The sequence below is a fragment of the Amblyomma mixtum genome, chromosome 3 (assembly GCF_055824585.1).
Source record: "Amblyomma mixtum isolate Tamu chromosome 3, ASM5582458v1, whole genome shotgun sequence".
Lineage (NCBI taxonomy): Eukaryota > Metazoa > Arthropoda > Arachnida > Ixodida > Ixodidae > Amblyomma > Amblyomma mixtum.
Window position 1 is genome coordinate 53306255 of NC_143014.1, and position 26685 is coordinate 53332939.

General features: G+C 50.4%; 1 protein-coding gene across 3 annotated transcripts in view; it reads left to right on the forward strand.

Moving 5' to 3' along the window:
* The window catches only part of LOC149350220 (dual specificity calcium/calmodulin-dependent 3',5'-cyclic nucleotide phosphodiesterase 1C-like), a 779369-nt gene that overhangs the window by 110219 nt on the left and 642465 nt on the right, over nt 1–26685 (forward strand). For all 3 annotated transcript variants that reach the window (XM_089579195.1, XM_089579196.1, XM_089579197.1), the window contains exon 2: nt 21376–22296. In XM_089579195.1, coding sequence (XP_089435321.1) covers nt 21399–22296 — 898 coding nt within the window. In that variant the 5' untranslated portion in view covers nt 21376–21398. The remainder of the gene's footprint in view (nt 1–21375; nt 22297–26685) is intronic.

Below are 26685 nucleotides of genomic sequence, written 5' to 3' on the forward strand. Positions count from 1 at the left end.
AGCAACCTAAATGGGTGCCAGGCCCGACACGCACGGAGAACATTTTTTTCGTGCAGTTTTTTTTTCTGCTCAGCATTATGGACTGTAACCTACGAGAGACAGATCTGAACACCAGGTGCCGAACTAGCCGCTTCGGAGCCAATATTTGGAACCTTCGCAATGGTTTAGGGCTTTTTTCGCCCGTATTAGTAAAGCAGTTTTTTTCGCTATTCTCTTCTGTTTATTTCCGTTGTCCGCACACCTCATTTCACCGGAAATTGTGCTTGTCCTCCTTTATGAAGAGCACGCTGCTTTCCACCGTATATATGTGACTGTCTTCGCGATATATCCCGTTGACATCGCAGGGGCAAAACGCCTAGGAGCCATTCTGAGTTACGTTGTTGTAATTTGCTGTCATTTAGGGAAGTGCAGCTGGAACGAACAATCTAGGGGCGCGAACCGGGGGGGGGGGGGGGGGGGGGGGTCAAACTGTTAGCCCGTCACAACTGTGGACAAATGGCGTCTTTGCTGCTGTATGTTCGGATATCGTGAATGCGCATAGCGGGTGCAAACCAATCGCAAGCCGTGTGTGCGAACAGCTTAGAGAATTCGGCAATCGCGCCTCATTGTTCAGTTTGCTGAGTGGTGCGAGCAGGTAGTGAGGTTGGGGGCAGTGCTTTCGCTACAGACGCAAGTGATTATTTATCCGCATCTCTTAAAAACAACTAAAGACGAACAAACTCGTCGTCCCTGTTTTACGCCTGTTTACGTCAGTCTTCACTCAGAAATTGCTCGTGAGGGTAATATTGTTCTGTGCTGGTACAAGCGCAACCAAGTACTTTACACACCCCACTCAGTTAATACAGAATGTTTACTTCCCCTCAAAGTCAACCCTGGACATCTAAGGCATGCACACAAGTCCTTCCTCGTACCTACAAAAGCTTTCGGAACACGAGAATTACAACAAAACTTAATTTCGGAGCAGTTTCAGCATGCATCCATCAACTGACGGAAGAACTCCGTACTTTCCTCCGCGAACAACACGATGCACTCCTTAATGCCTGACTGTGCCTTCTACTTAGCGAGAAAATTGAGTTGTTTTTTTTTTGTGATTTCAGCGTTCCGGAAACTTTTGTGGGCACCTGTATATTTTATACTACTGTCCAGATTAAAGAAATCTGGAAAAGCCTTTCTGCCTTTAGACCTGTGCGGGCTTTCTTGCCACAGTTTTGTTTTTGTCAAACACATAAGTTTTGCAGCTACACAGAGGTTAAAAGCTTAATTATACTGAACCCGTATAGGGCATCTTTTCAACAGTTGTTTGCTTCTTTGGCGAAGGGGCACGTGCACGCTAAGTTAAACCCGTGGCGGCGCCAAACAGCGGCTCAACGAGAGCAGCGCGGATTGGCGGGAAAGTGTCTGCTCGGCCTTCGTCCGGTGACGAGCCATTGAACGCAGATACATCTGCGCGATTAAAAGCAGCCTCCGGCCGGTCCTGCCATTCGGAGCAGCGGCGACTGCCCCCGGAGCCGATGAGCCGTGTCTCGGCGTCCGGCGGAAGCAGCGTGGGCAGCGCGCCGCTGTTTCGCCGGAACACTGTCCGTTGTTTTCGATGGTCCCCGACTGAATGGACGCCTCCCTACTCTGGCAGACAAGCCCTCTGTCGCAAGTCCGCCATAGCGAAAGCGTAACAGGCCAAAGCTAGAGGTGATTAATTTTTATGACGACTAGAAAGCACTGTGGGTCTTACTATACGCATGCGTCATAGACGCGCGATTATGCGCGGGGCTATTCTGGGCGCATCTGAGTGGTAACGGGGGTGTTTTTGTCGCAGTAAAAGAAGGAAAATACAGTAGAAGGGTTCTGAGTGTTCAAGAGCGCGAAACAACGCTGACATATCCCCTAATTAATTTCACGGTTTTCTCTGACGGCAGTGCCTTCAGCTTTTACCAATATGTGGTGAGTGGTGCGACACTTCTCTAGGCTCTTCCTTTGTCCATTCGTTTCACAGTGGTAGGGTTCTGTCGAGGTGGCGCGCTACCAACGAAATTCTACATGGCGTCACGCGCTGCCCGCCCATTACAAGCTTTATGAGTCTGCCTTCGCATTATTTTATGCGAAGCATATTAACGTAGCTTTCGGGCCTTCGCGCGTCGCCCGGCGGTGGCCACCATTGACCTTGAAGTGAGATCACATGATGTGACGTCACGTGATGACGTCACACCGGCTGCAGATGGGGCCTCATATCGCGCCGTCGGACGTCGCCCGGCGGAGGCCTCCACGCTTCGGTTCGCGCCGTCGCGGCGGCGGCACCACCATCGCTGCATCACGTGATATGTGACGTCACGCCAGGGATTAAGCGGCGCGCGCCCGCCGTCGCGTCAGTCTCTGTGCCCGCAACCGCGCCAGCGTCTTTGCGCCGGGCGTGTATGCGGTCAAGATGCCTCCAAACGCTAAGGACGTTAATAATAGGAATGCAAAACGAATCAGTGGGGAAACAGTTTAGACTTGGTGTTGTGTAGAAATGCTCAAAGACAACACAGAATAAGTGACGTGCAAACCAAGAGTCATGCATTTACGGTGTCAGCATTCACATTTCTTACGAGCCACGCGGCCCCAACACGCCAGCACACGACATTTAACGCTCCTGCTCAGCGACCACGAGGCGCCCCGCATCCTAACTTTCTCCTACGAGCGTCCCCCTTGACAAGCCACGATGCTGCGCCTTACGGCAGCGGAGTCGTAAGGAGAAGCATCTTCAAGCAACACGCCTGGACTTGTCGCAAGAGGCCAGACAGCGAGGCGCCGTTTCCTCCTCTCCCGGACGCCACCGCGCGCGGCAAAATTTGAAGCGGTTGGCCGCGCAGTCGCTGGTTCGTCCTTTCGGACTGCCGTCGAGTGCTGCCTTTGGATTGGCCAGTTCTGAGGGGCCACCGTTCCTCAGGCTATAAAAGCCCCACCGCTGCAGCTTGGGAAGGGATGACCGAGAGGCGCCGACGATACGAGACGCGTCGGCAAGGCCCTCCCAACTCTGCAGATCCTCCGAACCTCCTACGTATCAATAATCCAGTTATCTCATTCTTGTATCCTTAAAGGGACCATGAAAAGAATTAAAAGCCGCTTGCAAATGTTAGAAGTGATGCTCAGAAGCATTGACACCAAGTATGAGTCTTCGGAACTCAGCCGGCAATTTATTATGAATTTTTAAAAACCGTGTTTTTCAAAATTCGCGGGCCGCTTGGTGTCTTCGTAGGGAGCAATTCTGAAACCAAAACCGGGAAGATAGACGTCACTAGTCCCATGACGTCGGCAGGCCACCACACGCTGTCATTCGCTAGAGCCGCCGCAGCTTCGACGTCACGGGCACACTTCCGGTAGCGGTGAAAATCGTCTGCTCGAGCTGCCGCGCGACCCCATGGGGCAAGCGCGAGCGAGGGCATTGCCTTCGCGCATATGGTTTTAATTTACCTCTGCCGCCTCTTTCTGTCGCGAGTTCGGGAGCCACTAGCAGTGCCTTTTTGGACCGCCCAAGATGAATACGCCTTGCTGTGTCGTCGGCTGCAAACCCAGTGACTGGCGAGGTGTTGAACTCAGGCATGTTACTCCTAGAGACGTGCGTGAGCGAGCAGCCTGGATGGAGCGCATCGGACTGCCAGCGTCGCACGCACGCCGAAGACTCCGCGTTTGCGGTCGACACTTCGCACCTGACGCTTACTACTATAACCCAGCGCTCGTTCGATAGTCAGGCATGAATGTCAAGCAGCTGAAGCTTCGACCGAAGTCGCTGCCGACACTGTTTCTTCCCGCCGGGAAGGTGAGTTTCCAGCTTACAGCGATCGGTATGGACGTTTACACGATATGATCTGCGATGGAAGACAATTTTATCTACGAGAACTTAAAAAAAGGTGCCGCATTTACTTAGGGCACAGGACGAATTCGAAGCGTTAGCTGTCGCGGAGGGCCTTGGCCTGACGGCTACGTACTGCTGCTGTTCACATTCGGCTGCTGCTTCGACATGCAGACTCGGTCCCGACCTGCTTTGACTCTCCCGTCCGTTTTACGACCGTAATACCGTATGTTCCTTGTGTTCTAAGTCGGGCGGCGCGATTTTGCGATCCCGCAGCCGGGTGTCCAACATCATTCGAGAGCTAGGCTCAGTATATGCACGGTGTTTCACACCAAGACTTGGCAGCATCGGTGTGACGGCCGAACCAGCGCACAAATAAATAAAACATTGTGTGAGCCGGGAACAGGTCCGGGTCCATTCTGCCAACTAGCAAAGAAACCCGACGCGCGCCGCAATCCAAGAAAGCGCCGAGACCGGAGAGACGCTGCCGACGCACGCTGCTCCTCGCGAGTGCGACAACCGGAAGTTGTAAACCGAACGTCAGCGAATGACGTTTTCATGGGCGGAGCCCAGTCCCGGAGCTGTTTTCTTAATTTTTTTATGGTGCCCCGCGCGTACGAGTTGAGGGGGGAGAGGAGGAGGGTGATTTTTAATCGCCTATAACTTCGTTGTTATTGATGCTAGCTCAAAAATTCTTGCGCTGGAGTGACGAGTGATGGATTGCCTATCTTTACATAATCTCAATAAATTTGTTTCATAGTCCCTTTAAGTCTTAAAATAAACCTGTTTCTTTATTCGAAAGAATCCGGCCACTTCTTGCTAACAACGGACCATAAGAGTGTGTTTGTCGGGCTGCAAAGAATAAAGTACGACGATTAACCTAAAACACACCGTAAAACAGCGCGCTTACACGGGACGAAGAAAGAAGACACGCACACACATCAGCGCTGTGTGTGTGCGTGTCTTCTTTCTTCGTCCCGTGTAAGCGCGCTGTTTTACGGTGTGATCATGTACCAACTGGCCCGGCAACTATCCTTAACCTAAAACCACGTCTCCGTTACTTAGCCCCATCCACACTGAGGCAGCTGCTTAACATGCTTCGCATCCACTGGGGCTTAACCTTGATAAGCCTCCAATTTTTTCTCTTTTTTTTCTACATTTTGTGAAAGGCTCATTTATGCTCACAGCTGTTGGAGGCTGTTTTTATTTGACTTGGTTTGGGCGCTTCCTTAGAGTGTACGATGATATTTTCTGAGCTGATGTTGAATTTCAGTGACGGATGAGTTGCTAACAGCGCGCAGATATTTTGGTGCGAGATAAAGTGAATGCCACTTGATTTCGAACTTCATCCACAGCGCTGAGCGAAGTATCCCTCTACTTCATTTTTGTATAAAAATAAAAAAAGGCGCCACTCGAGATGCGTTGCTCATGTCTGCAATGTTACTTTGTGGCTTAGAATGCTTATATAATGGAGTGTTCTAAATTAGGCTTCCACAGTTTTTTTTTTTATCAATGAAAAGCAGTGCTTCAAATTTGTTTTTGCACATGCGTTGTGCTACCAGGTAGACGTTAAGACGATGACTGTCGCCCTCAGTCTCCTGATCAAATAAAACAATTATTGAAAGCCGATGCCGCGATATCGTAGAGGTAGAGAATCCGCCTCGCGGGCGGTAGGATCGCGGCTCGAATCTCGTCGCCGCGCAATTCGCCACCGGATAAAAAATAAAAATCCGAGTTTTGATGGAACTGAATAAGCAGGCTTGGGGTGCGGCTTGATTGCGGCGACCAGAGCCGACAACGCACCCTCTCATCAGAACAGGATTTGGCTACCCTGGTGTTGTATTCGGTCACAACTTCCAATACGAATACGCCAATTAACCTTCGGCCCTCAGCCCCAGCGGCTGCGGAGCAACTGACAGCGGTCAGACCTATGACGTAGCTGAGAGCGCTGAGAATCTCTAGATCGGGACAGGCCTCCATTGGAAACTGAACTTGGCAGCGTTCAACGCTAGAACCGAACCCATTGAAGCTAGCCTAGCAGTGCTGTTTGAGGAACTAGCATGAATGCGGGTGGCAGTCCTTCGGAATTCCGCGTGTGATAGTTAACCAATATGACACCGTCTAAGCTTCGAATATAAACATGCAGGCTTACTCAGGTCACTAAAATGATTGGTAATTAACCTTAAGCAATTAAGAGAACGGCGGTGACAATTATTCCCTCAGTTTGTACCCACCTGTTTGAATAACCCACTTTCCAAAACGATTTACGTGCACTCCATATGTTCTCGAAAAATCATGAAAGCCTGGTCTGAACACGCGGTATGCAGTAACCAATAAGAGTATGTCGCTTTTGTTCCAGATTTCGTACGACTGAAAGAAAGGAGAAGGCACGGCCTCTGCGCGGGGCATTTGGCTTTTTCCGATTTGGGACTGGGATGTCTGCTTCATTTCGTCATGTCGTCGTTAAAATACATTTGTCGTGCACTGTCCCGCGGCCCATGTCACTGCATGCACACAGTGCGCCATGATTTTGCCCCGCATCGACTATGGAAAAACAACCAGCAATGTAAATTTTAACTCATTAGGTTTTATTTTCGTTTGGGCGGGGGGGGGGGGGGGGGGTAGAAATTTTGACAAGACCTTGAGAACATCGTGCGGCTGTGTGAGTATTGCTGGGCATATGTCTCCTTGGTCGCAGCACACTTCAGTTGTGTGGAACAAAATGGTTGCAAGCTACGATGAAAAGTTTCGAGCTGCTCGGTTAGTGTTGGAAAGGTCGTTTTCTTTCACATGTTGCACGCGGAATGTACAATAAAATAAACAGACGTCGGTTGCTAGGGGTGTAAGTGTTAATCACCTGTTTGTTTTCTCGGCTCTGCAAAGAATAAATGAACAACAAAGTCGCCAGTTAATCAACCACTTACGAGTCAGTGTGTAGTATATCAGTTTGTAATAAACAAGACACATACAGCCTCTGATCGTACGAGTACTTTTGTGGGGCTTCTGTTCCTTCGTGAGTGGTGTTCAGTAGCATTTATCAGCTTTCCCGCTTTCCTCCTTATCGCGCGGCTTCGTTCTGGATAGTAGCCGTCTTATCAACATCGCGCGCCGTTCGCACAGCGCGCGATACAGTGTGCGCTTCGCAACCGCGATAAGAGGATGGCTAGGGTACTTTTTTTTCTTCCGCCTGAACTCAAATGAAGTGAATAAATGGAACTCTTCACACAAATGACCGCACAAAAAATGGATGACTCCCTAATACTGCGCGAAATAATCATCATCAGGTGCATCATCAGACGGCGTGAATATTTAAAACAAGCGCTGAACAAAAGAGCAAATATTGCGATCGTGTGCCGACTCCACTTCACTGCGTGAGAGCATCGAATAGCGCCCCATTTCAGAGAATCGAATTCAGAGATATTCCAGCAGCGATATCCGCGTAACGTGACCACGAGCCAAAAAGAGAGAAAGCGCCCAAGCAAGTGCGGGGATCAAGGGACACTTATGACGGGCCGGAAGAGGTGGCGATTTGCTAGAGTGGGGCTGAGCGAGGGTGGGGCGGGGGCAAGCTGCGCCGTCGCTTGAGATCTCGAGACTCGCTGCGTGCCCACTTTTTTTCCCCGGCGGCGGCGGCTGAGAGCGCGCGAAGCGCCGCGCTGCTTGGTTTCAAGAAATGCCCCCTCGCCGCTCCTGTTTCTTGCCGCTATTTTTCTGGGCCGCATTTCGCGTCGGGCTCTATCATTTAGCTTAATTCGATTCCGCGCCTCATTGAGACGGTGGAGGGACTCGAGTTGGGCCAGGGATGGGGAGAGTAAGGCTCGACGGGCGCAAACTCCGTTTGCGTCGTGAATTATGAGCGGGTTTCGCGTTGCTTGAGCAGCAGCGTGCTTTCTTTGCCGCGGAGGCAGCGGCCATTCGCGAACACCGGCTGACCTAGTTTAGGCCATCAGGCGGCCCCAGGTGAGGGGAGGCGCACTCGAGTGGCCGGAGAAGACACTGGCGCTGGCCGGCGCTCCAATAAAGCCGGAGCGTCGTGGTGGCCCGCTCTCTTGGACGCCGCGTCTTCATGAAGCGCTCCATCAGGCGGGGAGAAACAGAAAAGGCCGCGCTACGACAACGGCCCCGGCGCAGTAACACATTTACGCCGCGCTTCGTGACCCCCCCTACCGAGCGAGCAACAGCAGCTATGGTTGCACCGCACGTCCGCCGCCGCACGCTGCGCACTTTGGCGCCCGGGAGAAGCCGCGCGTTCGAAGGGCCTCTGTTGCCTCCGAGGAGTTCGCGGGGGAACCGAGCAGGGGTCGTCGCGGGAGAGACGAACGAGCGCGTCTCCTTCGGAAAAGCGGGGCACTTTGTGTCAGCGCTCGCGACGAGCCAAGAGCCTCCCGCGCACAGTTCCGGTCGCACTGGCGACGCATACAACATGCAGCGACGTGCCCGCCTGGCGCAGCGCGGAGAGGACGTGCCGCTGGATGCCGCTTCCCTGCGACCTTTCACACGGGCTCGGTTGCCAGCCGCGGAGCAAGTTGGCGCGCTGGAAGAAGGCCCGTGGATTCGCGGGGCGCTGCGGCGACGGAGACGCGCTGTCGCATATCAAGGGCCGGCTGAAAGCGCCGCGCGTGAAAAATCTCCCAAGTCGAAGAAAGGATCAAATAACTCCTTCCCCCGGCGGCCCTTCCCGAAAGCGGCTTACGTACGCGGGCAGCCTGATCCTGGCGGCTTTGCGCGAGGCGCAACAAGCGCGCGCGCCCGCCTCACGGCGGTGTAAACAAGTAGCGCGCCGCCCGACAGCGGCGGCGCAGTCTTTAGAGGCCGAGGACAGGTGAAATATTCATCGGCTTGGCCAGAGCCCGAAAGAAGAGGGCGGCCGCACTAATTAACTAAATATGCGTCGTCGCTGGAGCGGCCACTTTGCTTGATCAAGGCCGCAGGCGCGTCTCCGGGAGCGAGGCGTCTGTGGCTCCGCGCGCCTCCCGGGCCGCCGAGCGCTTTCTCCGGTTATCTCAACTTGGCTCGCCGCGGTCGCCACTTTGATTATTGCCGTAGTGCGGAACAAAGGTGGCCGAAATGAACGGAGGAGCGGGAAAAGTGCTCCAGGCTACTGTGCGCTCAGAAAAGGCGGTGGAGTGTTCATGAAAAGGATGGGGGGCGCACGACAGCACCGAGGAAGACAGTAAATGGCCCCAATTCATGGCACGTGTCCGCAAGTTTTATCGCTAAAGCTGTTGGCAGTGTTGGCGATGTACGGATAAGCACGCGGCCGCGGTAAGGCGGCCGTCAAAGCGCCTTTTAAAAATGGTAGGGGTGGATCACGCACATTGTAAGGCAAAAGTACTGCAGAGGAATTGATTTCGCGCACGTTTAAGTTTCCAATAATCGCGAGGAGACTGGAACAGAGAACACCAAACGCTAGCTCGAAATCACCCGACAGGTGCTTCCTGTCAGTGCTTTTTTTTTTTTTTTTACCGCTGCCTCTGCTGCCAAGTATCTGTGTGAGGAGGTCAGACCGCTCAAGCTATTTTTGCAGGTCTTCCTCTCGTCTGCTTCTCAACATTGGTGTATGTTGCAAATAAAAATCACTTTAGTTTCGTTGAACAATCGTTATGGACCGGAGCAGTGAACGCAGAGGGCCTCCAAGGGTTAGTGATTGTTGCGCAATGTATCATATGAACTCGCGGAAATAGCGGCAGCTGATCAATCAATCATGAATCGATCAGGTTCATTCCACATCAGAGATGTGAGGAGCGGGGACAAAAAGCCTAGGTATAGGCATGACGTGGGGTTCTCGCCCCCTGCATCAACTTAATTGAGTACAGAACCTAAAAGTACACAACGCTACAGCACTATAGCACATAATATGCGTATCAAGATTTTTATAACAAAAAAAGAATAAGATAATTAACAATCTTCATTTACAAAGCATTATTACAGGACATAAACATGAAGTGTTCAAATTAAGATAAAAACATCATAGCAATGTTCAACTTTGTGTAGCAGTACAGTTTAGGATAGTGTGACAAAAACACAAAAGTTGATAACGCATTTAATGAATTCTGCGGGGAAAATGGAAAGTAAATCGGAGTGCTACACCAATTACACTTCATTTCTGTTATTTATAATTATCGGCAAATCATAGGACAGCGTTCGTCTACCATAGTTAGTTCGCGTTCGAGGTAAAAACCGGTTGTGTATGGTGCGCGTATTGTGTGTGCTCTTCTTGGGAACACTGCAACTTCAAATTGAGCAGGCGGTACACGCGGATTAGATTCGAAAGTGGATTCGCCCGCTGTAAGAAGAGCAAAGAGGCGCAAACGCAACGCTCGAAGAACCTAACTGCATTTGTGAGATCTCCACGCGAGCATTTCAGTGAAGGTGTCATACGTCTGAGGGAAGTGTGTCAGTCACTGCCTGATCAGCCAACTTGGTTAAATGTGTTGGATGACTTGGTTGAACTGAAAAAATTTTAACCTGCCGTGTCAGTGCAAGTGTTGCTGACATGTTTTACTTCTTTATACCCGTTCTGAAAATGCAATAAAGAAACAAAAAGCCTTTGTGACGACGAAGTTTAGTAATCGCGTGCTGTGACAACAACAACGACTACTTCGAGTGGAGCCATGCGCACTATTTTTCTGCGGAAACTTTGGTAACTGAGGCTACCTCGGTTGCTGCCTTGTCACCAAACTTCATGCCCACGCGCCTTCAACACAAAACGTCGTTGTAATCAGTTAATAGCCCCACATATCGCGAACGCTGTCCGATCAAAGATGTCATATTCGGATACAGTTATGCATGGTTCTAACGTCCCTTTATTGCGCATGCTACAGATAATTATAGCCGCGGCGTAATTCGAAGACTTCCAGATTTCTTGTTTCGAATTAAAAGTAGTTTATTATTTTCTGTTCTCTGCTTTTGTCATGACAACCGCGCTCTATTTTTAAAGGCAATATTTTCTGTTGCTTAACGAGTTCTTCAGATCAGGGCGCGATTAATGCAACGTAACTCATGCGAGCACCATTCAGGGTTTGCCAATGCCATTCTCGATGGAAGTCAAGCCTTCGCTGCCGTTCGTTTTCTTCCTTAAAAGCAATTTGCATTTGGAAATGTATCGGAAATGTAGATGACGTCATCATACGCTCCCCACTTGGCGCTGTGCGCTGCTGAGAAGCTTGAAGTCCATCATGATTTTAATTGGCAATTGCATCACCATTTCAAATGGTAGCCCAAAAAGACTTCGCATGTTTACCTGCATGTTTCACACATTCGACCTCTTTAAGCACGTTGAATTCTCTGCAGTTTCTCTTTAAGCCGTGGTCATTTGGGAACCATGGACCGCCTGCTGGCAGGTACGAAATATAATGGAAGCAGCGCTGGCAGCGCTGGCAGCGCAGTGCAGACTTTATGCAGTTCATCCATGGAGGAGTGGCTTTCCAGGGTCTCCAATACATGCTCATTTTGGAGTGCAATTCTTGAGCCACACCCCGGTATGAGCACGACGAACATGAATGAGTCGCTTCTCGGCAAATCCTGTGAGCCCTGCTCACAAGATCAAAACCAACTCGAATCAAAGCGGTCTGAGTGAAAATCACCGAAGACAACACATAAACGTCGAAGAATATGGCTTCAAGCTGCATTCGATGTATTCGTAAAGTAGGGCAATAAACTGCGCGGCAATATTCACGGCGCAGTTTCCAATTGTTCTAGCGAAGACTGGCGAAATGTTTTGCATTTTGCGAATTAGGGAGTGGGAGACAATTTTTTTTCTCGAACATATTGTTACCTGACGGCAAGACGGCGAAAACAGGACGACATGACGGATGGTGACGGCATGATTTAATGGCTGCAGGTCTAGCTCGAGATCTTCCCGTGTCAGTACCCGCTTCGTGTTCTTCTAGTCCGTAACATGACCCGCGGTCACCGAGCGATCGTCCCGATCGCGAACGAAGGGCGTTGACGATATGAAGAACGACATGACGATGGGCGTGAAGGAATAGTTGACCGGAGATAGGAAGAAGGTTATGGGCTTGCCACCGTGTTCGATGAGAGGATGATCGGTGGAGCGCTGGCCTGCGAAGCTTCCGGGCCACAGGTCACCTGCAGCCGACGGCCTAGGTCCATGAACGCACCGAACGGCATGGACAGGGGGGCTGTGTTCAAACATGTAGGCGGCTTCTCGGGTCGTTGGGGTCATAGGGCTGGTCGCGGCGTCGTCGTCAGTTCGTTGTGTCTTCCGGCCGGGGCGGGCGACGGGGCTGGGGTGAACAGCGAGGTCAGTTGTGGTTGGCGGGCTGGTGGACCAGGAACACACGGCCGACAATCACGGCAGACGCAGGACGCCAAAGTTCCAGCACCAGGATATAGATGATACTCCGCACCTCACACAGAATATTACGTGATGGCAAGCCGATGAAAAAAGGACGACAGGATGGATGGGGATGCCACGGTTTAATGGCTGCGGGTCTAGCGCGAAAGCTTGCCGCGCAACTACCCACTTTGTCTTCTTCTAGTCCGTGACAATATTATTAGCTCTCGCAGGCTTCTAAATGTGCTTGATAGGCACTCATTAGTGGAGTGAACAAAACCTTTAAAGCCTGTCTTCTTCAACAACACCCTTGATCCCATAATGTGTGTGAACGTGTCACTCCACCACTGTCATGGTGCTCCAGACTAGTGCTGGTGCTTTGGCCGCTGTTGGCTGCCCGTCAAGACATGTGCACACACTGTCGGAGACCAACTAAGTGACTTTTGTCCACAGCAAGGAGATGATCGCACTGTGTTTGACTAGGAATCAAACTAGTTTACAAACACTGAAGACGAGCAGAAGTCCCGGCGGCAACGTGCTGCATGGTCACCAGTTCGCGATTTCGTATAATCAACACTCCATCGAGCGGAACGAGGACAGCTAAACTAGAGTTCAGTATGCCGCCGATGGAGCTTCCCCGACGCGACCGAATATAGTTACACCAACCGAATATGTACCCCTCGCCATCGCGCGCTCCGCGGCCTGCATAGGCTTGGGCGCCTAGAAGACGGGTCTTGGAGGAATAATGCCGAAGACGGTAGGGAGAGAGGCCCCCTTTTCTATGCAGTGAAGCCGATACAGGCTGCTGTGAAAGACGGCACGTGGCGGCTATTGCTGCACGAGTGTCCGTTTTGATTGGCTTCCCCGCATGACGCACGAAAACGCAGTACACAACACTTCACCGCATGATTGACGTGCCTTGTGGAGAAATGTCCTACCGAAGGCTAATGAAAACCATTTCAAAAGGACTCTCAAATGGTTCGATGGCAAAAAAATCTCAACGTCTTTCCTGTTCCTTTCACACCGCGGGCGATGACGTCAATGATTGATTTTTTTTTTTTTGGGGGGGGGGGGGGGGGGGCAGGGGGTAGCGATGATTGTTGGCAGTGTGCACAGAGCTTCGCTAAAGTCCTTCGCTATCTGACCTTCACCCCCGATGTACTGCTTTGATTACGCCGCCTTCTGACCGCAGGAAATAGTCTTGTGCCTTTGGCTTCTACCGCTGTCACTAACCTTGAGTTTGTGAAGCCAGTGGAACGTTGACACCGTCAAGCGCACAAAACGCATTGCCAAACGGTGAAACCATGGGACCACAACGTGAAAATGGCACAGCTCCATGGGCACAGCGCGCTCACCGCAGGGAGGTTGGAGGCAACTCCAGTAACCTTGGCAACCCTCGCCGCTCAGCAAGCGCAACTGGCCGCACGTACAGCTCTGCGCGAGATCTTTCAACGGGCCGCGTACCCGAGTTCCGGCGAAAATGGGAGCGCCGGCGTCACAATTTTTTCGTGTCGAAGCCGACGCCGATGAATCACCTGGAGAAACGAAGCATGCGCCCCCCCCCCCCCCCCCCCCCCCCCCCTAGAGGCAGGAAAAGTTTTCTGGGTATTTTGTGCGATGCTCGACAGAGTGGGTTAAACACAGTAGTTTCAGTTTGCCGTGTCGAATGGGTGCGAAAGAGTTGAGCGCAGTTACAGATCGATATACTCAAAGCAAAATGGCGGAAGAATAATCGGTTTTCTACCCTTCACGGGGGGCAAAGGATGAGAGGATAAAAAAATGAAAGAAAAAAGAGAGTAGCAGAAAATTGAAGTCACCATGAAAAGTCAGCGTTCGTTAAAGTCGCAGCCTATCATGCAGGCCAGAAGTTCGCAGGAAGCGGAGCAGTGCTTGGAGGCCAGACTGCCATAGAAAACCACTGGGACGCTTTTCATGATAGCAAAAACGTTAATAGCAAAAAATTCCAGCCCGCCGACGCGAGATAAGCGGATATATTGATTGTTATAGTGAAGTATTACAATATATGAAATATTGCGTTCATAAACTCTTTTACGTGCAAAAATGCTTTTGTCCAGAATTGTTGGGTATGTTACGGCAGACACCATCTGAAGTACCGTTCTACAGGCGCAAGCAAATAAAAGCAAACGCTACTGCGACATGGTTCAAGCAGTAGGTTCATTGTGTACAGAAGATGCCTCTTACTATTTCATACATACGTGAGACAGTACTTCATTTTTGTTTTTCTGACACAACAGTTCCGCATCCTGACTCCGAAGAATTCATTACAGCTAAAGCTCGCCCCTTCTGTCTGCTTGCAATGTGCGCCATCCAGTTCTGCAGAAACGCTGTACGCCCGGCCTGTTCAAAACTCAGCCCAGTCGTCGGGTGGGTCAGCTGGATGAAAAAGTTCATCCCCAGTTCCCTCTTTGTGTTCCGGTATCGGACGCAGCGCAGAAGCTCGACTTAATAATTCACCCCGCGGTGATCGCGTTCGCCTGCTCGCACGTTGGCTCCCTCGAACGCGGACCGGGCTAGCCAGGAGGCCATCGGATGTTGCCCCCCTTTCCTCCCTCCCCGCACTTCCCATCAGCGAGAAGAGTAAACTCTCGCGGCTTGCTTTGTTTTTGCCGGAGCCCAGACACCTCCCATAAATGGATGCCCCGGTGGGCAGCGGTCCTCCTGTATACTCTCCACTAAACGCGCGCGCAGCCAGGAAGTTACTGCGACGGGTGAAAGCTGGCCCGCTCCCAAGTGGGCGCGCGTTTCCATCAGCCGCTTATTACCGCGGGGCCCCGGTCTGCTCTCGGCTCTGCTGACTCCCGCAAACTCGGCTGCCCCCGCAACCGGCTGCGCGCGTGGGCACCGGCGGGCCGAGCCTGCGGCCCTCCTACCGGTCGGCGACTTGAGCGCGACCGGTCGGAGACGGGCGCCAATTATTGTCCCAATAAGATCGCCTTTGTGGAGACGTGGCTTGTTGACGGATCTGGCGCGCTGCCCAACGTGCAAGTAGCGGCTGCGACGCGTGCAAGGTGTAATAGCCTCAAGCGTGAAAATAATGCCGCTGGGAGGAGAGGCCAGACCACTTGTAATCCGAGTCAGGAACTGTGGTTGAGAAGCTTTCTACGGCCACATCCGCTCCGGCACTCCTTCGGTTGTATCGTAAATGACTTGTTTCATTATGCCTTTCCTGACTTTTTTTCTCTGATAGCAGTATCTGCATGCACTAAAATCCGTTAATTTAAGAGTCCTATTGTATTGGCTGTCGCAAAATAGCAGTAGTAGTAGTTGCAGTAGCAGCAGTAGTAGAACAGCCGCAGCAGCAGTATTGATAGTAATACTACTAGTAGTATTAGATGTCACTGTAGTAGTAGTAGTAGTTTCTGACACAACATAGTACCACAACATAGTCATAGTACCAGCAGCGATGATCACGAGGGCGACGATTATAGCATAATTTGCACATTTTGATCCATTATCTCTCGCTTGCGTTGGCGGAAACCTGAGACGCATGCTTGTCTAGTCGCATGAATTACCCGCTGTTCTTCCGCATGAAAGCAAACCGAACAACGAATGCCCTTTCCGCAAAGGAAGGAAAAGTTATTACGGGAAGGGCAAGTGGGCAGCCCGTTTGCCTGCGAAGGATTGTACGCACGACCAGCGTTCACGGCCAATGCTCGCTCCTTGCGTCCCGGTGTAGGCGCCAGAATTAGATTTCATCTGCGCGGCAGTCTTGACTTCGTTTACCCATAATCAGGTTTCCGTTTTAGAAGAATTTGTCCGCCCCTACTGAAAGATTCCGCCGCTCTTTTCTTTTTGTTTTTGTGCACTCTTTTTCGGTCTGTGGCACGTCTTATTTATTGCACGCGCGCCTCTAATCTACGTACTCATTAACGACTCGTGGTTTTCCCATGCCTCTCCCTCTTCCTCGCCCTTTATTGTATTTTTTTCATTCAACGACTTCATTTAAATAAGACCGGACGTGTACAATTGGAAATTCAATTTCCTGGAGCAGCTTCTCGTCGTAAAAACCGTATTACTCGTACTCCTTCCACTGGTACTGTTGCTGTATATTGCATATTCCACTCGGTTTACGGTACAAAGCGCCGCGTGGGTGCTGCTCTTTTTGTCTGTTAAGACGACACTCTCCAGACATTTTACTTGAACGACCACTTGCCTCGGATTATGATCCATAATAACGGCTCATTCACGCGAATGATCGGTGTAGGCCGCTGAATAGCACCTGCATTCTGCGAATAACGAGCGGCACGAACTTTGCGAGCTTTGCGACAACAAGGGGAACTCGCTATCATTACCACATTGGATGTTTTCAGAGGGCGCATATTTCATTTCATTTCATTACCTTAAAGGCCCAAGACTGAGTACTACATAAAGGGTGGTAGGAATATGAAAACACAGTCACAATAACAGGAAATTTTTTACATTTTGAACGAACTGGGATGAGCAGGTGATGACAGCAACGTTATTTGGAAGGCCATTAAAGTCTGCCGCTGTGCAGGGCAAAAAGGAATTTGAAAAAGTGTGAGTGCATGACCATGGACGTGCAACTGATAGCTGATAGGTGTGGAGGAAGGGAGATCAAGTACGATGCTCATAGGGCTGTGAGAAATTGTGTGAACTAAAGATAGGCTTGCAATGCAATGATGGAGTGATAAGGGTGATAATCCGGATGCTGTTTTTAAGAAGAAAGCGCTGCTGTCACAAGAATACAATGGGAAGATTCTAGAACATCAATAACGTAAGCTTGGTGAGAATTCCAAACGGGCGATGCAAATTATAGTTTAGACCTGACTAATGATTTTCCGGCTAACAACTTTGCATGTTGGGGAGCATGATGTAGGTGGCGCTTTAGAAATCCTATCGTCCTGTTCGCTTAGAATATTATGTTAGTAACATCCAAACACCATTAAAGATTGCTAGAAAGTGTTAAGACTAAATACTTGTATGACTTAGCTAGTTGTACAGAAACTTCAGATATTATGTAAGGAAAGATAAGGAGATGACGCGGCGACGGTGGATATACAGAAAATTACACTATGTGGTTTGGTTTGTTTTTATGGGGTTTAACGTCCCAAAGTGACTCAGGCTATGAGGCACACTGTAGTGGAGGGCTCCGGAAATTTCGACCACCTGGGGTTCTTTAACGTGCACTGACATCGCACAGTACACGGGGCCTCTAGAATTTCGCCTCTATCGAAATGGAAGCGCCGCTCACGCAGGATCAAACCCGCGTCTTTCGGGTTAGCAGCCGAGCTCCATAACCACTGAGCCACAGCGGCTACAGCACTTACGTTGATTATGTTCCGTTAACGACTCGTTACGCCACCCCTCCGCAGCATTAAGATAATTTTGAAGAGCAGGTTGGTCAGCGGTGGTAAGAATATCACAATAAAGTACATAATAGCGAAAATAATTGTTAGATCTTATGTGTGACGCCATATCATTAATGTGTATCAGGAAAGAGTAGCGGACCGAACATAGATCTCTGCGGCACGCCTGAAATTACTAAGAATGAATTAGAGTTCTTATCTTTAACGGAAGCAAACTGGGAACGATTAGTCAAAAACTCTTCAATCCACTTCAGGATATAGAGATGCAAACTTTATCGGGAAAGTTTTATCAGTAGACATTTTGGTGTACTTTGCCAAAGCCTTTAGTGCAGTCTAAAAGTACGACATCAGTCGATAAATTAGAATCAAATTTTTCGTGTAGATCGTGTAAAGCCTGTTTCACATGCAAGCGAAAACGCTAGCGAATCCTGCCGCCGCTGCGCAAAAACCTGTTTTTAGTGGTCGCCACGGCCCGAGCGGGCAGAGCGAAGAGAGCGCGAAATTTTCGTTACGACGCCGCGCTAAATCGCTCAATTCGCTCAGCCGCTTGCATGTGAACCAGCCTTAAGAACGTGATAAGATGGGTTTCGCAGGAGTAACCACGGCGAAGCTTGTGCTGTGCACGTCGGAAATTGTCGTTCGAATGAAGAAATGCAATGATGTGGGTATAGACGATATGTTTCATGATTTTATGGGGAATACTAGTTAGAGAGAGGGGGCGGTAATTTTGAGCTCAGTTCTTGCTACCTGATTTGCTGACTGGAACAACCTTCCTGTGTTTCCATACTTAGGGCAGTTGGCGTGTGAGGAGTGACTGAGTGTATAACAAGCACATCAGAGATGAACATGTTTAGGTTTTTCTTCAGTATTTTAGCGTTCATATTGTCGATGCCGGCGAAGGATGAAAGCTTCATGTTTTCCATTAGTGCAAAATTTTTGTTGAAAAAAAAAAGTGTAAGAGGAGGCATAGTACCATAAATAATTGCAGGGTTCGGAGGAAATGTTGGATCTGTTTCATTAGTAAACGCGGGTGAAAGGCTGCGTTGAACATGCTGGCCCATTCAGTTTCACAGATGGCTTTACCCTATGCATCGGTGAGGGGAATTTTGTGAGTGTGGTGGGAGTTAATGAATTTCCAGAACCTGCGGAGGTTTGTAGCCAACATTTTAGGCAGATCGGAATGGGAACAAAAATGCATCTGTCCTCTCGAATATCTAGTAAGTACGTTTTTAAAGATGGCTCACACTTTTAAGTTTTGTTTCAGCCTTGAGACGTTTGAGTATATTTGTGAATCAAGGGTTTTGGGGTTTACTTCACATATTTATGTTTGGAGTAAACCTGTCAACGAAATCTTCAATTTTCTTCTTAAACAAGGACCGGCTATCATGGATAGATATTTCTTGAAAGTCAGATTGAAAAACATGGTGAAAATATTCGCGGCGGTGGTCAGTGGTTATGTTGCTCGGCTGAAGACCCTAAAAACGCGAGTTCGATCCCGGCCGCGGCGGTCGCATTTCGGTGGAGGCGAAATTGCTAGAGGCATACGTACTGTGCGACGTCAGTGCACGTTAAAGAACTTCAGGCGGTCGAAATTGTCCACAGCCCTCCACTACTGCACCCCTCATAGCCTGAGTCGCTTCAGGATGTTAGACCCTACAAACCGACCGACCGACTGAACGACTGACAGACCGACCGAACAAACAACCAAACCTGGTAAAAATAATGGTAGAAAGAACGGAACGAGAAAAAAATCTGGTAAATATAACCTCACATAAATAATATATTCGAAGCCAAACAAACAAGAAAAGGTAGAACGATGTTGATCACTGTTTCTAAGGAAAGCATGACTGCAGGACAAAAGCCAGTAGCCTTATTACGTGCATACTTCTTGTCCTGGGTGTGGACTGACGATTCACTGAGCTTACAAAACCTACAAGGCGTCCTAGAAATTTGCACGTCTTTTTAACTATATAAATCGCTACTCTCAGATTATTATATTATACTAAAATGCACCTCACGGCCTTTCTAATGTTATAATGTGATACAGGGGTCGCTGTGTGCACGGCAGCAGCAGGGAATTTCATGCATACAGAGCATCCATCTAACACGCTGGACGTGCTACGTTCTAAAGACCAATCGGTACCTCTGTTAACAACAAGTTTCTGTAATATATAATAATGTGGGTCTCTAGGGGTATTGGAATTCGAACCTAGCGCCTCCCTCATCCGGGGCGGATGCATCAGCACTAAATAACTAGCACATTTAACGGGATAGCGTTAAAGATCTCGTTCTGCGAAAAATCCGGCGTCGTCGTCGATGTCGTCGGTGTTGTGAGGGGAAAATCCCCGTTGAAGCAACTAGGTAGTCCACCAAGGTCACGTGACCTTGTGGTGTCATGTTAACCTACCCACCGGATATTGAGCGAACTGACCCCAGTGGCCGGTGGCAGCTAAATTAGGGATTGGTCCCTAGGGAACAGCAACCTGGGTCCCACAAGCTCTACCGGTGGCAGTACCTGCCATAGCAATGCAGTGGCGCATCGCTTAACCGCTGCACCACTGTGCCAGGAGTAGTATGATGACTCCCAGAGATCTATGAGTGTAAAGTAGAGTATGGCCAATTCCGCATATATTAACATAATTAACATTGACACTATCTCCTTAAGGTGGAGCTTAAGTGTCTCCTGTATTTTTTTTCTTTATTGCATAGAAATCAATCACGCTGATCTGCAAAATGCCTAGATGAGCTTGCACTCTGTGCTGTGCGCGTCTCGTTGCAACTGAAACTCATGTTAGCTTTTGAAGGAGCTTCCTTCAGTCTGGCTTCAAGGTGTTTGCGCTTGAGCCATCGCGACAAATACAATAGGCTCAAGCCAATGCCTACGAAAAGCAAGTAAAACATCTGAAAGGCAACGAGCAAAGAGGCCAGATTTTCTTGTTGGCTTTAAGACATTTCATACAACTAGTGGCTTTCTTATGGTCTAACGTATGATGAATGAACCGGATACATGTTGGATACATAACGTTGCCTTCGGACGTACTTCTTCGCGATGGGAGAAAAAGGCGACAGCACTGCAAAGACAAGGAAACTGTCGAGAAAAAAAAAGAACTGTCGAGAAAAAGAAAGAGAGCTTAGCACCCGCGTAGACCTCAGTATTCGGAGTAGTGCTATCGGGTCCTGATGCCCGGTTCTTATGGGGTATGGGAGGTCTGACGTCCCAAAGCGACTCAGCCTATAAGGGACGCCGTAGTGAAGGGCTCCGGATAATTTCGGTCACCTGGGGTTCTTCAACGTGCACTGACATCGCACAGCACACGGGCCTCTAGAATATCGCCTCCATCGAAATTCGACCACCGCGGCCGGTATCGAACCCGCGTTTTTCGGGTCAGCAGCTGCATAATAACCACTGAGCCACCGCGGCGGCGCCCGGTTCTGTGACGCGGAGAAATGAGATATCATTCGACATAATTTCTACGTACTTAAGTAAAGCTGATTGTAACCAAATAAGCGGTAGTTTGTACCTATCTGGAGACATCCCAGGCAGTGTTGTTCCACATGCCGATTAGGAACTAATCATTTTCCTAAAATTATTAGTTCCAAATCATTTGTTAGTAACCGGAATACGAAATGTTCCGGCTCGGAAACCAAAACGGAATGGCACTGATGCAAGCTCTCACTGGGAACAGCAAGTAAAGAAATTTCTCAGCTTGTCTGCGTTGCTTAAGGCTGTTGGTGCTGACTGTGCGACGAATTTAGGACGCACTTAGTGATCTAGCTCAGTATCATCAACACTTTTACGGCCTCTGTTTGACGTATTCTTCATTGTGCCTACCACTCGCAACCACTGCGAGGACGGCGGCTTCTTGTGGCGTGCCCTTGTGAAGCACGAGCTTTCTCCGCAGGGCATCCACCACCACTCGGAACGATGGGCGCGCTGGTCTGTCGGAGCCGGGAACCCGCCGAGACGGGCGCCACCATCCTGGAGGATTCGCCCGAGCTTTGGGCCAAGCCTGCCGGGCCCGCCTCGCGGGGCCAGTCCGGCCGACTGCCGTGGCACCAGAGGCGACGGGCCAAACCGAGCGGCACCGCCGCGGTCGTGTCGCCGACGGGGGACAACTGCCCGTGTTGCTGCGCTGGCGCGGCGGCAGCGGCCGCCGCCAAGCTGCAGCCGGAGGTGGCGCCCCTGGAGCGGGCCGAGTCGCCTCCCAACAAGATCAGCTTCTCGCGAAGCGCCTGGGAGACGCCGCCGTCGCCGCTGCTGGACAAGGCAAGCACCGTGCACGAGGAGGAGCCTCTGTACGTGGAAGACGCCACCGACCTGCTCACGGACACCGAGCAGCAGTGCCAGTTCGCATTCTCGGGCAGCGACGACATGACCCAGGTGGAGGAGATCACCGAGAGCGGCGGCGAGCCGTGCACATTCTGCGCGCTCTACCCGGACGGAACGCTGGCGGCGGCCGACGAGGACCTGAAGGGCGCCGCCGAGCAGCTGTGCGCGCTGTATCCTGGCGCAGCTCGACAGCCCACGGCGGCTGGCGAACCTTGCAGCCTCTGTCTGCTCTTCCCGGGCGACGGTGGCGCTGCGCCGCGAGACGACGAGCCCAGGGCGCTCGACGACGGCTGGTCCAACCTCGACGAAGAGGTGACCATCATGGTGGACAGGGTGTCTAGTCTCAGCTCGATTGTCGAGGAGAAGCTCAGGGTGAAGAACAAGACTAGGCAGGATGTGTGGAAAGGGACATTCGGCATCTACGTCCACCATGCCAAGGACGGCACCAAGAAGATCGTCATACGCGACGGTTGGACATCCTACCACATCCAAGGTAATGACCACATCCCGCTGAAAACGAGCGCAGCTTCTCGGATTGGCGGTACTGGATTACTGAAAATATTTCCACAGTACAGCTTGTGGAAATGCGTGACCAGGTTCTAGCCTGCTGTAGAATATGCATGTTATATCTGTACTGGGACTCGCATTTGATAATAGTAAGTTTTTGGGTCCTCTGTTCATGATAGTGACCGTAACTGTAAACTCCTGCAAGGTTCGAAATCTTTTACAAGCCATAATGAGATGTTCTACTATTAAATTCACGATTAGTCGCTGAACTTTCAAGTTGCTCCTGAACGACACACGCGTTAAATAAGAAAGTGAATCATACTGCACAGCAAGCATACAGGCGTCCAGCAGGTAAAAACGCCTTTGGCAGCGGTCATTCCGTCATCAGCATTCTGTACTTCCACCCGAACGCTACTGCTAGTGCTGCGCTGTTTTTCGCACTTGTTTCAGTCGCGCTGGCAATGAAATGAGGCCCACACATTGAAGTTTGTACGGCAGGCATCAGTCAGTTAATCTAAATAAATTAATCAATGGATCAGTTGATCAATTTTTTTTTGTTATTTACTAAGTATAGTTTCTGTGAAAACGGCATCGTGGTGTTTGAGCAAGCAGTCTTCCAAGAAAAAGTCCCATCATAAAAAGCACGATAAGAAAGCAAGAAATCACATCACTATATTGTCACGGAAGCTAGAGCAACAGGTCACTGACAGACAGAATACGGCAGCTAGCCAGTACGATACACTCCAACGTCGTCACTTCGTCAACGTCGTGTACCACCCCACGCGCGTTGATATACAGTTCGTGTGGGCCACCGAGCAACAGGAGGTGTTTAAGGCGAAAGCCTTTAATGCCTCATCGTTGTCTACAGAAGGTTATCAGCAGAGGTGTCACGCTTTTCTAGTCAGACCAGAAAAATAATCTTTGTGCACGATGGGATTCGAACCACCATCCTTCCGTTCCGCAGCCGAGCGTGCTAATGGCTACGCTACTTCCTGCCAACGCATAAGTAGTTCTCCTTGTCTAGGACGCTGGAGAGTGTTTGCAGAAAGACGTCGAATCAGACGAATGCCTCCCAAACGCCCTCCAGTGTCTCCAGCATTTAAGATCACAAGCGATTGTGTACTTAATTAACATCTTAACCACACATCAGTGACGCAAGCAGCAACACCGCGCTAAAGGCTTTCGCCTCACCGCACTTTAGGTCAACGAAGTGCCCCCTTGAATTTTTTGTCGAGCTGCGCAGTCGACTGCAAACAACCCTTGTTGTTGCGCACTTTGATGAAGAGGCTGACACCGAAGCCCATACCGAAGCCCACACCGACGCCAGCAACATCGACCTCGGCGCCGTACTCATCCAACACCAAGGTGGCGTGGAAAGTGTCATAGCGTATGCAAGCAGGCGCACGCTCTCTCGCGCTGAAACAAACTATTCGGCTATGGAAAAAGAACGCCTTGCGGTTGTGTGGGCAACCATGAAATTTCGTCCTTACCTCTACGGCCACCCGTTCAAAGTGGTTACCGACCACCATTCTTTGGCTGGCCACTTTTCGCGACCAATCGGGGCACCTAGCCTGATGGAGCCTCCGCCTCCAAGAATTCGACTACACTATTGTGCATAAATCTCGCCAGACACACGAAGACAGGTGCATTCTCTCGCGCACCTGTCGGGTTAGCCGATGAGAGCATGGAAGACGAAAGTGGTTTTCTTGGAGTTGTCAGCGACTTATATTTAATGACCCGACAGCGAGCTGACCCAGACCTGCGACCTCTCACTGATTATGTGGAGGGCCGAGCTTCTGTCGTAACTCGACAATTTTCTAGGAACCTGCCGCCTTCTCCAGCACTGTTAACCGAGCGCACCTCCTCGTCGAGCCGGCAGACCTCCGCGCCGATATCCTTTTTGCTTGTCACGATGAGCCCACCTCCGGCCACTTAGGCTTTGCACGCACACTTGCACCCGTGCACCAGGCGTATTATTGGTCCAAACTTTCTCATGCCGTCCTACGTTACGTCAGAGGCTGCCGCGAGTGGCAATGTCGTCAGGCGCCCCCTCTCAGCACGCGGGTTTGCTTCAACTATTGAACCGCCTCGGACGGCGTTTGACCAAGTCGGCATCGATCTTCGGAGCCCATTACCTGTGTCATCGGCCGGTCATAAATGGATTATAGTCGCGAGCGACTATTTAACAAGGAATGCGGAAACTAAGGTGGTGCAGCGTGGCACATCATCTGAGACCGCCCAGTTTTTTATGCAGCAAATCGTGTTGCGTCATGGCGCACCGTCCCACGTAATCACTGACCGAGGTACGGCGTTCACGGCACAGCTCATGCGCGACGTGTTTGAGCTCAGTCAGACGAGCCATCGCAAAACCAGTGCCTATCACCCACAGACGAACGGGCTCACAGAGAGACTCAACAGAACAATCGCCGACATGATCGCAATGTACATAGACTCGCAGCACAAAACCTGGGACGAGATTCTCCCGCACGTCACATACGCCTACAACACGACCACCGAAGAGCCGACCCGCTTTACACCATTTCGTCTGGTCTACGAACGTTACGTTCGGACGATGCTGGGTGTCATGCTTCCATGCTGCACTGATGAGCACCGGCTCACTCCAGACGCCGAACAGTTCGCTCAGCGCGCCGAGGAAGCACGTTAACTAGCCCGTATTCACATTCAGCGGCAGCAGGGCACGGATGCGCACCACTACAACCTCCGTCATCGGCACGTCACATACCATCCCGGTGACCAAGTTTGGATGTGGACCCCGGTACGCCACCTAGGCTTGTCTGAAAAACTGATGTGCCGCTTCTTTGGACCTTACAGAGTTTTGCGCCGTGTCACAGAAGTGACCTGCGAAGTTCTCCCAGACGCGACTGGCAACCTCATCGTCGCCCACCCCGCTCTAAAGTCGTGCACGCAGTCCGCATGAAACGGTACTTCACGCGGTAATGTGCAGTGCGCTCTGCGTTCGTCTCGCTGTCGCGTGGGACACCTTCGCCCACCTCCCTTGTCCATTCTGTTCTTGTGCCGATCTTTTTGTTTCCATTCCATCGCTCCTGCTCCAGCCTTGCTTTTATATTTTTGTTCTTTTGTTGAGAGGGGGGGTAATGCGGCATGGAAGTGACGACGTTTAAGTGTATCGCGCTGGCTAGCTGCTGTATTCTGTCTATCAGTGACCTGTCGCCCTATCTCCCGTGACACTATTAACGAAAAGAGTTAGAAAAGAAAAAGAAACAACAAACTGAATTCTGGAAGCGGGGGTCATTTTATACGCAGCTTACTGGGGCTTGCTGAAAAAGAATATATTGATTAACTGTCAGATGCACCGATATTTAAAAAACGTACTGCATTGAAGTGACGCGCATGCTGCAGACATGATGCACTGGTCGCTGCAGCAAACAAAGTGTACTACAACAAAACAGAGCGCTTACTGTTAGGGGGCTTTTCTGCATCTGTAGCACGTGAAGCCGGAACGAGCGCCTTCGTGTAAAGTCTTGCCTCCTTGCCTTTTTTTTCCCTCTTTGCTCTGTTGCTTCTGTGCATCGTCACCTATAAAGTTACAACCTGCTGGTGCATTCATGCAGGCAACTGCGCGTTGAGAAATAACCTGAGCAATATAGGACCTGCAATGTTTGGCTCAACGTCCACACATCGGCTCAAACACGTGCACTGGCTTTCAGATACTCAAGAAGAAAACAAGGGAAGGAGAGCTTCTTGGTTCATTATTTGCGGAGTGGTGACGTAGAAACCGCATACAAGAGTTTGTCATCAACCCTGACGTTCCTTCATTGTCGTTCAGTTTCTGGTTCGTGCTTTCTTTATCACCAGATTTTGCAGGATGTGCCAGACATCAAGCGCCTTGTTGTTTGCACTTCAGTGTTGTTTGTAGTGCAACAATATCAAATGCCCGAATTCCACCTGCGCACTGGAGAAGCGAGGCGTATTGGATGGCTATAGAAACAGCAGAGATCTGAGAAGACAGCCCCGAGCAACGCCGCTGGTGGCACCGAAACCATGTTGTTGTGAGATTTTCTTGTCAAATGCTGCCGAAAAAAATTTTCAGAACACTCATTCGCAGAGCTGCAGCCATGCCCGTTGTTTTATTTTACTTTGCAATTCTAGACACCGCTGTCGCTCTTTAAGCCCAAGAGCTGCGTAGGTCGAGTTACAAAATTTGCTGCAGCGCCTCAACCAAGACACCAGTCACTGCTTCTTGCGAAACCTCGAGCTGTTGTTATCCTACTGTCGTTTTCTAGTAAACGCAACAAAAGCTATAACAATTTGCTTTGCCAGAAGCACAGCTGGAAACAACAGGAGGCGTAGCAATGTTTTCAACATAGCGCCCAACTTCGTTCATTTTCCCCAC